Below are 15,499 nucleotides of genomic sequence, written 5' to 3' on the forward strand. Positions count from 1 at the left end.
TAGCAGGCGCCGCGGTGACGAACAGCGAGCCCGCCAACGGACGGCGAGGGCAGCGCGAAGGGCGGGCGGTGAGCGCCGAGGAAGGCGGGGTCCTAGTGGTGAGGGGAGCAACGGGGGCTGGACGAGGCTTGGAAGGCCCGCCCCCTACTCCGTGGGATTGGTCGGCCAAGGGGCTGACGTGCAGGCGACCCGGCGGGCGGGGAAGGGGCGGGGTGCGCGAGGCGTTGCCACGGGCAACGGGCCCGGCAGAGCCAGGCATTGGGCCTCCCCTCCCATAGGGGGCAGTCTCGTGCTCGTCTACATTAGCGGCCCGGCGCTAAGTCACAATTCCTGATTCTGGCGTTCAAGGCCCGCCCCTCAGCGCGCCCGCCTAAGACGCCTTTGCCCGGATAGTGTAGGTCGGCTCTCAGGCCTTTGGAGTCACTTTCTCAGCGCATCCGTCTCTAAGCCTGTTGCTTCCTTTCTCAAGCGGAATAGGATTGAAAGAGACGATGCGTGTAAAGCACTGGGCACAAAGGAGGCCGTAAATAAGTGGGAGTTGTTGCTCCGGCTACTGTAATCTGTTCGTTCATTCCACAAACTTCCCTGGCTCCGGTGAACCAAGCAGAGTGGGCCCTCACTCAGAAAGGCTCTCAGGTGGCTTCTTAGAGGAACTCAGGAAACGTAGTCGGGATGGAGTGTAGAGTTCAAGGCAGGAGGTGGTGGGACATAAGCTGCAGCCAGATGTTTGGCCGCTTGAGGGAGATTGAACTTGCCCCTTGAGCACTAGGGAGCCATGGAAAGTCTTCAAGCTGGGAAAAGCCATGGTGAGTTGGTTGTTTGGAAAGATATCTCTGGCTTCTGTTGGGTTGTCATAAAAGTCATGAAGTATTTTGTCTATGTTTTTCAAAGGTCATTTATTTATATAAAGAACAAAGATCAATCAATGATAAATTGCCCATTTTGTTCGATAACCTTTTGCCATCTTTCAGTTAGCGTCATAATTCCTCGTTCACAGAAGGAGACCTGTCTTTATTTGCAAAAAACTGAACAAGGTGCTAATTTACAGCCTCATCTGAATTGAACGTTATACGACGCAAGGAGTTTTGAAGAGAGCAAAACAAGTGGAAGTCTGACAGTGCAAGGTCAGGCGAGTATGGTGGGTGTGGCAACACATCCCATCCAAGCTCCAGTAATTTTTGATGGGTGATCAAACCTGTGTTGGTCTCATGTTGTCGTGATGGAACACAACTCCTTTACAATTAAGCTCTGGACGTTTCTGGATGATGGATTCGTTCAAACTGTCCAATTGCTGATAGTACACATTCGAATTGATTGTTTGGTTCCTTGGTAGGAGCTCAAAAAACACACCTTTAAAATCCCACCACACTGAGAGCATAACCTTACTCTGATGAATGCCTGTTTTTAATGTCATTTGAAGCGAATCATCACGTTGGGACCACGACTGTTTGAGCACCACATTGTTGTAAACAATCCACTTATCACCAGTTATCAGTCGCTTCAAAAAAGGATCGTTTTCCTCACGTTTAATGAGCATATTGCAGATGTTTATACGCACCGTCAAATGAACTTCTCTGAGTTCATGTGGAACCCAAATATCAAGCTTGCTTACGTATCCCAGCTTCAGGTGGTCATGAACGCTTGAATGATGGATGTTCAATGTGTCTGCAATCTCTCGTGTGTAACGTAGGTTTGACTCGATCAATGCCTTTATTTTGTCATCAACCTTGGTGGGCCTCCCTGACCGAGGAATGTCGTTGAGATCAAAATCACCAGTGCGGAATTTCGTGAACCATCATTGGCACTTACGTTCTTGTAGAACATTGTCACCATAAACTTTATGCAACTTTTCACAAGCATGACGGGCATTCTGCCCTTTATGGAAGTAAAACAGTAAAATATAGCAAAAATGCACAGTTTGGTCTTCCATCTTCAACTTGTTGTAATCTCCAAAACGCAACCAGATCACTCAATTTTTTTTTCTTAGAATGAAGCTAGAACTGTCAGCTGTCAAATGACATAGCAATAACGTAGATGCGAATGACTCTAGTACTTCCAAAAATGAACTAGTGCCATCTGTCGCAAACATGCATCATGACTTTTCCGACAACCCAATATATTGGAGGGAATAGAACTGGGTGGCGTGAGTCCAGGGAAGCTGCTGGGATGGGAGAGGGGCGTTTGCACTAGGGTGGGACTGTGAGAAAAGGAGGCGCAGGTGGGAGAGGAGCCCAGGAGGCTGAATGAACTGACCATGGGACTGGCGGGATGGACAGAGAAATCTAAGATTAGGTCCTCTGAGTGGGAGATTGGGGGCTTGGGGGGTCTACCTGAGAAGAAGACCCAGAAAAGATGCAGGTTCTGAAGATGCTGAGCCCAGTGTGGGCCACCCAGCAGCAGAGTCCAGGAGACTGCACAACCCCTGGTTCCAAAGTTTACCAGAGAAACTGGGGCTGGAAACCAAGATTTGAGAATCATCACAGATGGTAATTAAAGCTATGGGATTTAGTGACCTAGCCTGGGGAGGGTATGTGGGATGAATGGAGACAAGGACCCTACAGAACTCCACGGAAAGGGAACACAGAAGGTTTGAGCAAAGAAATCAACATATATTGAGAAGGGGCAGCCAGAGAGGAGGAAAACCAGGAGAGTGTGGCATCACAGATGCTGTGAGGAAAGGCCACTTCAAGCCCGGGTGAGGGATGGCACAAACCCCATCCACTACCCCCTGTACTGAAGTAACAACTTTCACACCATATAGAGTCAATGTGCTCCATAGATGCTGGTTCATTTACTCATTTAGTAATATTTCTTAAGTACTTAATATGTGCCACGCCCTGCGCACAGTACTAGAAATTCAACAATTAACAGGGCAGACAAACATCTCTGCCTTCACAAAGCTTACATTCTAGTTTGGGGGACACAAACAATAAATAAGCGCAATGTAACTTGATAAGTACTATGGAGAAAAAGCAAGCTAAGGGGATGGAGAGAGAGGGTCAGCACTAGTTTAGATGGGGAAAGGCCTCTTTAGGTAGGTGAGATTTGAACAGGTGAAACCTAAAGGGATGAAGGCGTGAACCATGAGGGAAAGAGGGTTCCCAAAAGTGGAAATGGCAAGTGCAAAGGCCCAGTGACAGGATCATTCACAGAACCACAAAGAGGCTAGTGTGATTGGAGGGAGCAAAGAAGAGAGTAGTGGAAAATAGGGTCCAACAAGAGATGGAGGAGGGGTGATAGCAGATAATTTAGTTTTAAAGGCCACTGTAAGGACTTTTGCTTTTACCCAAATAATACAAGAGCCATAGAAGGGTTTTGAGAGAGGAAGTATGTCACTTGACTTGGGTTTTATTAGAATTCCTCTGATAGTCCTATGAAGAATAGAGTGTGGGGAGGGGAGAGCATGGAAACAGTGCAGAAGCTCTTTCATGAGTTCAGGCAGGAGATGAAGCGGGCAGAACCAGAGTATGGGCTGTGGAGGGGGAGAAGTGGGCAGATTCTGGTTATATTTAGAAGTTCAGAGCTGACAAGTTCTGGAAAGAGAAGTGTTCAAGGATGACTCCAAGACATCCAGGTGGAGATGGCAGGTTTGCTGCTGAATGTAAGAGTCCTAGGCTGACGAAATAATTAAGGTATCCCCTTTGAAAGGCACGAGACTGATTAGATCAGGAAGTGAGGAAGGTGGATGGAAAAGAGAAGGGGACCAAAGACTGAGCCCTGGGACGCCTCACTGTTAAAAAGAGGAACAGCCAGAGAAGTCAGAGAAAAACCTGGCCAGGTTGGCGTCCTGCAGGCCAAGTGAAAAATGTGTTTCAGAGTGCAGGGAGCTATGGACGGTGTCAGATGTGGCTGATAGGGCATGGCGGATGAAAACTGAGAATTGACCATGAGATCCATTCAGCCCCTTAGAGGTCATTGGTGGCCTGGTCAGTGTAGAGGGACAAGAGTGAGAGTCTGCTGGGAGAAAGTAGAAGAGAAAATTGAGAGGAGAAATTGGAGGCAGCAAGCGTAGACAATTCTTTCGAGAAGTTTTGCTGAAAAGGGAAGGAAATGAATGGGCAGTGGCTGGGCCGGAGATAGGGTTTTTAGTTTGTAAGATGGAAGAGAGACCACTGCGTGTAGTCTGAGGGAAAGATCAAGCAGAAACAGAAACATGGATAATGCAGGGAGAGGGAGAATAGCTGCAGCCATGCCCTTGAGTGGGTGACAGGATTGGATTTAGTACAGGGCAGAGGGGGATGAGAAAGCCTTGTCCACTATTATGGAGAGAAGTCAGCCATTGTGGGTCTGGGACTTGTGAAAATTCTCTTTTGTGTGCTTATATTTTCTCACTGAAGTACATATAAATTTTCCTATAAATTACTTCCTTCTTATTTCTCCTTTATATGACAGGACATTATATTGATTTTTTAAACATCATGTGTATAAGTAGATTACATTATCTAGGAATTTCATTTCAGGATAGGGCAGAAAGCAATACAAAATGCTCTTAATAAAAACGGGGGTATTGGTCTGACAAGATTGCATACCATTGTTATAGGGCCCATTATAAAGCCCATAAGGCTGAATAACTCCAGGAAAAAATTCACCATTACCTTGGTGCTGTGGCATCTCCGCTCCTCTCCCTTTTCTCATCAATATAATAGGTGGCCGTTTGACCAGCAAACATCTCTAAGCTCCCCTTTCCAGCTCTGGAATTAAAATATTCTATAATAGATGGGGGTAAATGCAGAAAGGCTTCCTGGAGAAGGGGAGGAGCTAAAGAGCTCATTGTCTACTGTGTATTGAGTGTGTCCACCATGCCAGGAGACATGCGAAGAAGCTCTTTTATCCTCACAACAATCTTGCATCAGAGGGGTAAAGTTACTTAGCTAGGGTCACACAGCAAGGTAGCATTCGAACCCCGGGCTAGGTGATTGCAAAGGCTGGGAGGTCTTGGCAGATGAGGAGAAGGAAGGAGGGGGAGGAGCCCTCTGCAACAGTTGTCTCAGAATGGCCATAAACAGGATGTGGTGTTGCATGAAACCTTTCCCCTTCCCCACACCCCGCCCCCCAGCCCTGGTCCCCACCCCTAGAAGACAGCGGAACTGAGTAAAGAAGAGGCCTGCGGACAGAAAAGCCATGGTCAGGGGGCCAGGGGTCATATGGGGTGGGTCTGGGGCTGGGAGGGCACCTGGGTGAAGGTCAGGCTGTGAGTTGGAGTTCAGGGGCTGGGAAGGGGACCCCACTGCAGCAAAGGACCAGGCTGGGGGAAGAGAGATGGTGGTTCCGGGTTTAGCCCCAGGCAAGCAGATCCCTGGGTCTCCTTGAGTGTTGCCCAGGGGTACCCCCTAGGAGGGCTGGAGTCCAGCCTCTGCTCTACATCCCAAGTGTGTGCCCTGGTGAGGGTAGTGTCGGCCCAAGGAAAGGATGCCTTTTCCTCATGTTCACAAAGGCCTCATAGAGACTATCGGGGGGTGCTCCTCTTCATTAGTAGATGGAGAAACTGAGGATTGGGGTGTGGGGGTGGTGGTGGCAGGGGCTGAGGCCAGGCCAGCTAAGCTGTTACTGGGCTCCTCTACAGTCGGACTCCTTGGTGGTGTGTGAGGTGGACCCAGAGCTAAAGGAAAAGCTGAGGAAATTCCGTTTTCGAAAAGAGACAGACAACGCAGCCATAATAAGTGAGTGTCATCCCCCCCACTTCCCCACCCCCACCCGCCCACTCCCCCACACCCCCACCCCCTCCCACACCTGTGGAAGGATGGGAGGGGGTTGGGGACAAATAAGGAAGGCTGGGCAAGTGTCACCCATGAATGGGAGGGGCTGCTAACCCCTGTGTGCCATCCCTCCACAGTGAAGGTGGACAAAGACCGACAGATGGTGGTGCTGGAGGAAGAATTTCAGGTGAGGGACTGGGGTGGATGGGACCCCCCCCAAGAAGCAAAGGGTGGGACTGAGAGACCAGGGGCTGGAACTGATGCTAAGAGCCTGGCATTAGGGACCAGAAAGATCTGGGGGTTAAGTCCCAGCTCAGCTGTGACCCTAGGTGAGAGAGGTAGCCTGTATGGGCCTCTGTTTCCTTATGTGAAATGGGAATAACAACTCATAGAGTTGTTTGTGGATTCAATGATTTAATCTTTGTAATGGGCTTAGCAGCAGCCCTGGCACATAGTATATACTCAATAAAATGATGATAAATGAGTTTTCAGATAAGCTATCAAGCTAGCGGAAGTCCTTTATAAAGGGGTAGACCTCACCCCCTTCTGGCCTCACTGCCTTTATCAGTAACATGGGGATAATAATAAAGCTTACTTCCTAGTGTTGTGGTAAGGATTTAAGGGGTGTCCATTTAGACTGAGGCTGGGACTGTGCGACAGGGGAGGGGGACTGGCTAGGAGATGGGCTTCCTCAGGTCCTCTGAAAGGAAGTATAGTGAAGTATTACTATTTAAACCCAGATTCAAATTTGAACTCCGCTGCTCAGAGTTGCTGTGCAGTCCTGTCTAAACACCTCTGGGCCTCAGATTGCTCACCTGTAAAGTAGGGATAATAATAGGACTTACGCCACAGGGTTATGGGCGAGCTCATTGAGTTAATAATCCATGTGCGTTTCTTAGACCAGTGCTTTGGCACATGATAAATGCTTATTTAATGGCAGTATTTTCTTCTCTCCTGTTTTGTCCCCCCCACCCCCACCCCAGAACATTTCTCCAGAGGAACTAAAAATGGAGTTGCCAGAGAGACAGCCCAGGTATCCTGGGGAAGGAATGGGAGGGTCAGGCCAGGGGAAAGGGGTGATATTGGCGGTGGAGACTGAGGGACTGCTTGGGTTCCAGTCCTATTCATGGGCTTGGGATCTGTGTTTGAGGCCAAGAGTTTTTACCCTAGGACTTTTTGTACAGTATAGTAATACTTTATTGCAGAATTTTATACTGATAATCATACATGGTATTAGAACTTGCTTTTTAAAATACAAACTGTCAGGTTTTGGCCTCAACATTGCTTTTGTTTCATTTTTTAAAAAAGGAAAATGTCCTTATTTTTCAATGCTGAGGGATACCTCAGATAGCAAAAGAATGACCTGATCTTTAACAATTGGGGAAAATTCTGTATGAAGCCACATGAGCCTGGTGCCTTTTGTGTGTGGAGGAGCTCTTTGACACTTCTATGAAAACTGGTTTATTTAGATTTTCCATCTCACCTAGGGTGAATTTTGGGTGCCCAAGGATTTTGAGCCTCCATCCCAGACGCTAGTTCTCAGCCAGGACCAGCTTCCCTGGCATCTGACGAGTGCAGTCCAACAAGGTCCCATACCCAGAAGGGCACCTTGAATGGGCGGGGGTGGGGGATGGAACGCTCTGTGGCTGCCTGCTGTCTGGAAATTCTTTATGGGTTTATCTTTGAATTTGTGTGTTGTGTGAAGTCTTCTGGGACAATGGAGCATGTGTTGGGGGCTTGGAGCCTGCCTTGGCTCACATGGGGTCCCACCTCCAGCCCTGGATGGGTTCTCAGCCACCCACTCCCTGCAATGCCCAGTGGCAGCTGCTGCCCTCTGCCCCAGGCAGGGGGTCTGAGTGCAGATTTGGGGAGGGTCAGGGCCAGGGTCAGCACACACCCCCTGCATGACAAGTTCCAGGGTTCACCTGTGAGCACCCACACTCCCCCTGCAAGTGTCCCCATGCCCAAGACAGCATGACTTTAAATAGCAAATTTAAAAAGATCAGCCTGGGAAGAGACTGCAGAAGAAAGGAAAAAGCTTTTCTCCCGCCTTTTAAACAAAGGGCCCCACATTTTCATTTTGTACTGAGCTTGGCAAATTATGTAGCTGGGCCTGGTCTCAGCCTGGGGTTCTAACGTGTGGGACACTATTGCATAATAGTTGAACACTTACACTCTAGCACCAAATTTCCTGGGTTCAAATCTATCCATAGAACCTTGGGCAAGTGACGTCACCTATCTGGGCTTCAGTTTTCCCATCTGTAGTATGAGGATAATAATAGCAGATATATCATAGGGTTTTTGTTAGTCAAATAAGCACTGACTAATATTTTCAGCCATTAAGTTTTTCTTTTGAAAAAATTTTATTAAGGTATATTTGACATATAACATGATCAGCAGAATTAGTCTAGTTAATATCTGTCACCATACATAGCATACATAGTTACAAAAACAGTTTTTTTTGTGATGAGGATTTAAGATTTACTCTTAGCAACTTACAAATATGCAATACAGTATTATTAACTATAGTCACCATGCTATACATTAGATACTCATGATTAATTTATTTTATAACTGGAAGTTTGTACCTTCTGACCCTCTTTCACCTGTTTTGTCCACCCCACCCCCTCCCTCTGGCAACCATCAATCTGTTCTCTGCCTATGAGCTTGTTTTTTTTATTTTTAAAATTCCACATATAAGTGAGATCACACGGTATTTATCTTTCTCTGTCTGACATATTTCACTTAGTGTAAGGCCCTCAAGGTCCACCCATTTTTTCACAAATGGCAGGGTTTCATTCTTTTATATGGCTGAATAGTATTCCATTGTGTATATATACCACATCTTCATTCATTCATCAATGGGACATTTAGGTTGTTTCCATATCTTGGCTATTGTAAATAACACTGCAATGGACATGGGGGTGCAATATATATTTTCAAATTAATGTTTCATTTTCTTTCGATAAATACCCTGAAGTGGAATTGCTAGATCATATGGTAATTCTATTTAACACTTACTATAATTGTTATTTTTGATCATTTATTGTGTTTGAGGCCAGTACTTGGGTCTTAGTTGTTAACCCTAGGTTCTCAGACTGAGACAAGATTTCAAGGTTGTGGACTCAGGTAATGGGCTTTGGGCTTGGGCTCCAGGCCGAAGTCCTTAATTTGAATTCCCTTTCGCTGGTGTAGGTTCGTGGTTTATAGCTACAAGTATGTGCACGCAGATGGCCGAGTGTCCTACCCGCTGTGTTTCATCTTCTCCAGTCCCGTGGGTGAGACACAGCTCTATCCTTCCTGAGAAGAGGGTCTTAGAGTGTGTGGGGGGTGTGTAAGAGTGTGCATATATGTATCTGTGTGAGTGTAGGTGCTTCTGTGTGTGTGTGTGTGTGTGTGTGTGTGTGAGACTTGGCAAGTATCTGACTGGGTGACATATGTGGTGTGGTGTGTGAGTACTGGGAGGGCAGTGGGGTAGAGGTTGGGGTGCAGATTCCTCAAGAGCCCACACATCTTTCTCAGTCCACAGATGTGTAAGCAAACTTACTTCTTCCTTTTACCTAGAAATTCTTGTCTGTCCTCTCAGTCATCTCCAGAGACCTTCAGAATAGCTTCAAGCCCCTAGACAAAACTAGAAACTGAGTATAGCTTCCAGGAACTTGTTACAACAGCTCCTAGGACCCTTAGAAAACTCCAGGGCCCCCCAGTTATACTCTCTTCTTTTCCACACAGGCTGCAAGCCGGAACAACAGATGATGTATGCAGGGAGTAAAAACAGACTGGTACAGACAGCAGAGCTCACAAAGGTCTGGGCTTGGGGTGGAGGTTCCCCTGAGTTTGTTTTAGGGAGGAGGGGATCTGAGAGTCTGGGCTCCTGGGTCTGAGGGAGGCAGGGGCTGGGGGACCGGTTCCTGGGTCTGATGGAGGAGGGTTCTGGGGATCTGGACCCCTGGTCTGAGAGAGGAGGGGGCCAGAGTCCTCACTGTCTCAGTTCCTGAGTGGATCATAATAATGAGAACTCTCCCTGCTCAGGTATTTGAAATCCGTACCACTGATGACCTCACCGAGGCCTGGCTCAAAGAGAAGTTGTCTTTCTTTCGTTGACCTCTGGGCTGGGGATCTGAATTCATGATGTCTGAGTTTCCCAAAGGAACTGGGGACTCGGATCCCTAGGACTTGAACACCTGAGACCCTAAATAAATTAAAATCCAACAACTCAGTTCTGGCTCAGTTTCTGTTTCTCGTTGTGAGCGCTAGCGGACAGTCCCTGCAGTACCATCCATGGGCCAGCAGAGGGCAGGCAGACCAAGTGGATGCCTGACGAGTCCTGGGAGGAAAGGAGGATGGATACCTGTTTCTCTGAAAGGAAGGGAGGGGCCTGTAGGGTTTCCTTGGGGAGATGGGGGGTGAGGGAGTGTGTGGAAGAGGTCGGTGTTCCTGGAGGAATTGGGGGGAACATTTGAATCCATGGAGGGGCCACTCCCAAGGGGCATAAGGACACCTGGGTGGGTGCCTGTTTCCCCTCCTCCTCCCTTCCCATCCCAGCTCTAGGGGCTCGCAGGCATTAGCTTACACTGAATGCTACTTTTCTCAGTGAGCCCCCCCAGGCAGGAAGAATTTAAAGGCAGAAGAGTTGTTGAAAGATCGAACATAATTGCTTCAGGGGCTCAAGAGTTGCTGGGGTGGGTGGTTTGTGTGGTTGGGTAGGCCTGAGGGCCCAGGACTGGGAAGGCAAAGAGGATCCAGGGGCCTCAGTGGGCCCAGGGTATAAGGGTGAGGGGCTAGGAAAGGGACATCCCACTCACCCTTGTCTGGAGAGTCTTCTTTTTTTCTTCGAGCATCTCTGAGCATTTGACTCTCTCAGGCTCCCTGTTTTTGTCTCTGAGGGACATTTATTGAGCACCCATAGTGTACCAGGCTCTAAAAATTCTGAGATGGGCAGGTCTTCATAGATCTAAATCACTCTTTCTGTCTCTCTGCTTCTCCATGTCGCAGTTCTTCTGTCAGTCCTCAAATTCGGGGACCTGGGAGCTCCCTCTCTCCCACCCCTTTCCAGGTTCCCTGTAGAGACCATGGCCGTTGCCACGGTAACAATGGCACTGTGACCTTGGGCCTGAGCTGTCCCTCCCCCAGCCTTGCCATTCCTGGGGGAGGATACATAAGCCCAGCTCTAACCCTCCCCTCGCCCTCCCAGCTGGAACATACCATCCGCTCACCACCCCACTCTGCCCATCCCTTGTCCCCTTGTCCCCAATCAGGACAAGCACTTGCAGGAGAGATTCAGGGTAGAATCACTTTATATTGGGTCATAAAGAAATTCCCCCCAGGGACGGGGAGGGATTGGGTTGAGCTCCTCTTCTCTGACACCTGTCCTGGTGTCCCACCCATCTCTCTGATAGGAACATCTCAAACCCCCTCCACACATACACATACCCCACTCTGATCATAGCCTGAATCCCTGATGGCTAGAGATGGAAGAAGAGGAGGGCTGGAGATAGGAGAGAGGTCATTGAATTAAAAGGTCAGGTAACTCCCCATCTGCAAAGGTCAGAGAGGTAAAAGGACTTGTCCAAGGTCATGCACTTACATGACCAAATTAATAATAGTAGCTAACTCTGACTGAGGGCTTCCTATGTGCCAGGTACTTCTATAAGCACTTTACAGGTATTAACTCATTTAATACCCCATGAAGAAGGTACCATTATAATCCCCAATTTACAGATGAAGAAACTGAGGCCCAGAAGCTAAAAATGGTTGTCTGAAGTCCCACAGCTAGGGATCTGTACAGTTATAATAGAACTTTAACTCAAGGCTTTCCTGTGGCCAATGGCCACGCCCTCTCTTAGGCATGGGATTTAGGGAACCATCTCCTCCTCTTCTACTCCCACCTTTCCCTCCTTCCACATCTCTCCTCTTCCCTAATTGTTGAATTTCTGTCTGCATCCAAGCTTATGATTGCAAACAATCCAATTAGAAAGGGGCATGTACAAGGAGTTGCCCAATCAGGAGAAGGGAGTTTGGAAAGCAGGGACCAATCAGAGAGATTGACTCTGAGGGGCAGCCCAAGGCAGAATAGGTTTGGCTAGAAGGATTATACAGAGACCAATCAGAGAAGTCAGAACAGAATACACTATCCAATGAAGAGTCAGCAAAATGGGGCGTGGTTTTGGGTTTGAGGCCACTCCTTAGAGGGGTGGTACAAACTAGGGACCACCTCCTCTCTTTCCACCAACCTTCTCTCTGGGTTCTAACAGATCCCAGCTCCCTAATTTTTGAATGGAGGCCCTAGGCCTTCCCTGGGGCACTTCTCCCTGCTAACCTAGAATGTAAGCAGGGCTTAGGTTGGAGAGGTGGAGGTTGGATTTTAGGGGGAGTGGAGAATGGAGGACTCAAATTAGGCATGAGAGGCAGGCCAGTGCCTAGGCTGAAAACTATATATATGCTTACGGGATAGAGCCTAAAATAGAGGGGTGGGGCTGAGGAGTGGGGCTGAGATTTGCCACTGGGGACACAGGCTGAAGGAGTCTGGATACATATTATATATTTAGGGTGGTGTCTAAGGGGTGGGGCTCAGGCTTGGGGATGGATCCTACACTTGGGCTTTGCTTAGATCAGATAAGGCTGAGGGTTTTGCTTTAGGGCAGAGCCTTAGAGACAGAGGGTGGGACCTAAGTTGTGGAAGAATGAGGGTGGTCTGGGGCAGGAATTAGGGCCCTAGGGAAACAATCACACTATCTTCTTACTCCTGTTGTCCTCTTTATCAGGCCAACTCACACTCCCTGACCTTATGGGGCACACCCCTGCTGCTGGGGTGTACCCTTTCCCTTTTAATGACCCTAGGCTGGGAGATGATGTTTATTCCTGAGTGTGGCCTCTGCAGTGAGTGTGCAGCAGACCTAACTCCAGGTCCTCTCCCAAGAGGCATTCAAGAACACGTTTACTGAGCACCCACTAGCTGCCAATCAGTCTTCTGGACACTGGAGAAAATTGGTGCCTATGCCACTGCCCTCAGGAGGCTTACATTTCAATGACTAGGCAATAAGCAATAAACAAATAAGTAAACAATAAATAGGTAAACAAATAAGCAAACAAGGTCATTACTAAGAATGATAAGTGCTATGAAGGAAGTAAAATGAGGTGATACGATAGTCGATAGAAGTGATGGGACCTGTTTGGGCAATTTTTTTGTTGCCTCTTTAGTCTCTAGAAGAGTTCCAGCTTTTTTTTCTCTCCCAACATTTATTATGAAAAATTTCAAACATGCAGCAAAGTCTAAATAATTTTACACTGAACACCCATATACCCACCACCTAGATACAATCATTCATATTTTACTGCACTTGTTTTAGCACATATCCATCCATCTATCCATCCATCAAATTACTTTGTATGTATTTCAGAGTAATTCACAGACATTAGGACCATTGATGGGGGTGGGGGTATCAACTGGAGAACAGGAAAGGAAGGCCTCTCTGAAGAGGTTACATTTTCATTAAGACTTGTATGAAAAGAAGGACTCAGCCATGGAAGGGGAAAAACTGCCAAGGCCCCAGGGCTGGGATGAGCTGGAACAGAAAAGTCATTGAGGCTAGAAGACAAGAGTGATTGGGGATGAGGCCAAGCGCTCGCAGGGCCAGGTATGCTCTGTGAGTGAGGCTGCCTCTGCCTAGGTGCAGGCTCTTTGTTCCTCCATCTCTGTATATCTCTGTCTCTCTTATTATTATCTTTCTCTTATTATCTTTCTTTTCATCCTCTCCTTTTCCATCCTTGTCCTTCCTAGGCCTGCCCTCACCCTCTTTCCCCTTCACCTCCACTTTCCCCTCTACTCTGTTCTGCCACTTACAATCTGTTACCTTAAACAAGTGACTAAAGCTTTTCTGTGACTCAGTTTTCCTCATCTGTAAAATGGGGATGGTGATGACACTTCCTCATCTGGCTGCTGTGAAGAGTGAATGGAATAATCTGTGTGAAGCCGTAGAACCATTTCTGGCACAAATAGTGCTGGGTCTACTTTTCCTGTTGTTATTATTCTCCCACTTCTGTTTTTCCAATCTGGACCTCCATGCTCTGGCAGGGAGCACCAGAAACCAGGATGAGAGGTGGCAGTGACAGTAGTGGTAATGGTGGAATCTGGAGACTGGGGGTGGGAGGATTGTGAGTGTCCCTGGCTGATATCTAATGGTTGTGAGTAGGGTCAACGTTCATTTAGAGGGAGGCTCTGCAGAGGTACCCTTAATCTGAGGGACAGGGCAGGCTTCATGTGATGACATAGCAAGGAAGAATTTAGGGAAGGGGTTTGGGGAAGGACCTTGACACAGGGATCCAAAATTGAAAGGGCTTAGGCATCCAGGGATCTGAGGGACTGCCATTAGACAGATTTTGAAATGAGACTTTGCTGGGTTTGGGGTCTCAATGAATATCTCAGAAAGAGATGAAGAGTAGCTTGAGATAGTGGGATCTGAGGGAGGGGTATGGGGCCATTGGGCAAAGGGTTCTGAACAAGGAAGAAACAAGGAACCCTGGACATCACTGAAGTCACAGGGAAGGGGGAAGGGTCTGCAGGGTCCAAGAGAGAGAATAGGAACAGTGAGGAAGCAGGATCCTCACAAGGGCAGGACTGGTGGGGAGGATGGGAAAGAATCTGGGGCAAATCGGGGATTTTGGAAACCAAGGGGTGCCTTGGAGGGGAGGATGGTCTGGGTTTAATGGGGATAATGGGGAAAGTTTAGGGTCTCCCATGGGGACAAGAAACATATTTGGGACTCTTAGAATGTAGACATGGTCATGGGTCCCTATTGGGAGTCAGGGAATTGTTTGAGGTCCTAGAGGGTGGAAGAATATAGCTGGGGTCCCCAAGAAAGAGTAGGAAATGGTTTGTGGTCCTGGGTGGCTGTAGAACATGGTCTGGGTCCCCAAAAGGAGTAAGGCATAATCTGTGGTCTCCCTAGGTGTTGACATATGGTCTGGATCATCTCTGGATGTTGGGGTATGATCTGGGGTCGCTGAAGGTTGGGATGTGGTCTGGGGTCCACCTGAAAGTTGAGGTATGGTTTAGTGTCCCTGATGGGGGTGCTCTGTATTCCCTTGGATGTTGCATACATGGTATGGGGTCCCCCTGGGTTTGAGGGCATGTCTGGGGTTCCTGATAGGGTGTGGGGCAGGGCCTGAGGTCACCAAGGAGAGTAGGACGTGGTTTGTGGTCCTGAGTGGCTGTAGAACATGTTCTGGGTCCTCAAAGAAGGTAAGGCATGGTCGGAGGTCCCTCTGGATATTGGGACATGATCCGAGGTCTCCATTGGAAGATCCCGGGTCCCCTATGCCAGTCGGGGCGTGGTCTGGGGGTCTCTCGGGAAGCTTGCGAGGCTGGAGGTGGGGCTGGGGAGAGGTCGGGGGCGGGCCCGCGGCTCCGCAGTGGAAGGGGGTCTGCGACGATCCCGGGGCGGGGGTCTGGGGTGTGCAGCCGCCACGTCCGCTCGCGCACCTTCCCCCTCTGGTTGGAGCCCCCTCCCCCTTGCGGCGGTGGTAGCGGCGGGGCTCTGGCGGCAGGCGGCGCGGAGGGCGGAGCTCGGCAGCGCGCCCCCTCCTCCGGCCCTCCCCCACCATGGCGCGGAGCGAGGCGGCGGCGGCGGGGCCGGGCCCGGGCCCCCCCCCGGGCTGGGTGAGCGCGGCCCGCAGGGACCCGGGAGGCGGCGGGCGGGGGTGCCGGTGTGAGCGCGGGTGTGAGCGCGCGAGCGTGTGAGTGTGTGTCCGCGGCGCTGCGGCGGGCCCGGCGTGCGCTCGCGCGGCCCTGTGTGTGCCCGGCG

The 15,499-nt window shown here is 49.1% G+C and overlaps 1 protein-coding gene across 4 annotated transcripts; it reads left to right on the top strand.

Annotated features, from left to right (window-relative positions):
* Window positions 1-384: 384 nt before the first annotated feature.
* On the top strand, window positions 385-9,916 carry GMFG (glia maturation factor gamma). 4 transcript variants are annotated; one of them, XM_019666248.1, is made up of 7 exons: window positions 385-806; window positions 5,564-5,660; window positions 5,834-5,883; window positions 6,680-6,729; window positions 8,892-8,974; window positions 9,429-9,502; window positions 9,729-9,916. In XM_019666248.1, exons 1-7 carry the CDS (start codon window positions 804-806, stop codon window positions 9,798-9,800), a joined length of 429 nt encoding a protein of 142 aa, XP_019521793.1. In that variant the 5' UTR covers window positions 385-803; the 3' UTR covers window positions 9,801-9,916. The 4 variants fall into 4 exon arrangements, with proteins under 4 accessions (XP_019521793.1, XP_019521792.1, XP_019521791.1 ...); XM_019666247.1 differs by lacking the exon at window positions 385-806 and adding an exon at window positions 2,217-2,486; XM_019666246.1 differs by lacking the exon at window positions 385-806 and adding an exon at window positions 5,015-5,124.
* Window positions 9,917-15,499: the final 5,583 nt, after the last annotated feature.

Source organism: Hipposideros armiger, unplaced genomic scaffold (assembly GCF_001890085.2).
Source record: "Hipposideros armiger isolate ML-2016 unplaced genomic scaffold, ASM189008v1 scaffold_466, whole genome shotgun sequence".
NCBI lineage: Eukaryota > Metazoa > Chordata > Mammalia > Chiroptera > Hipposideridae > Hipposideros > Hipposideros armiger.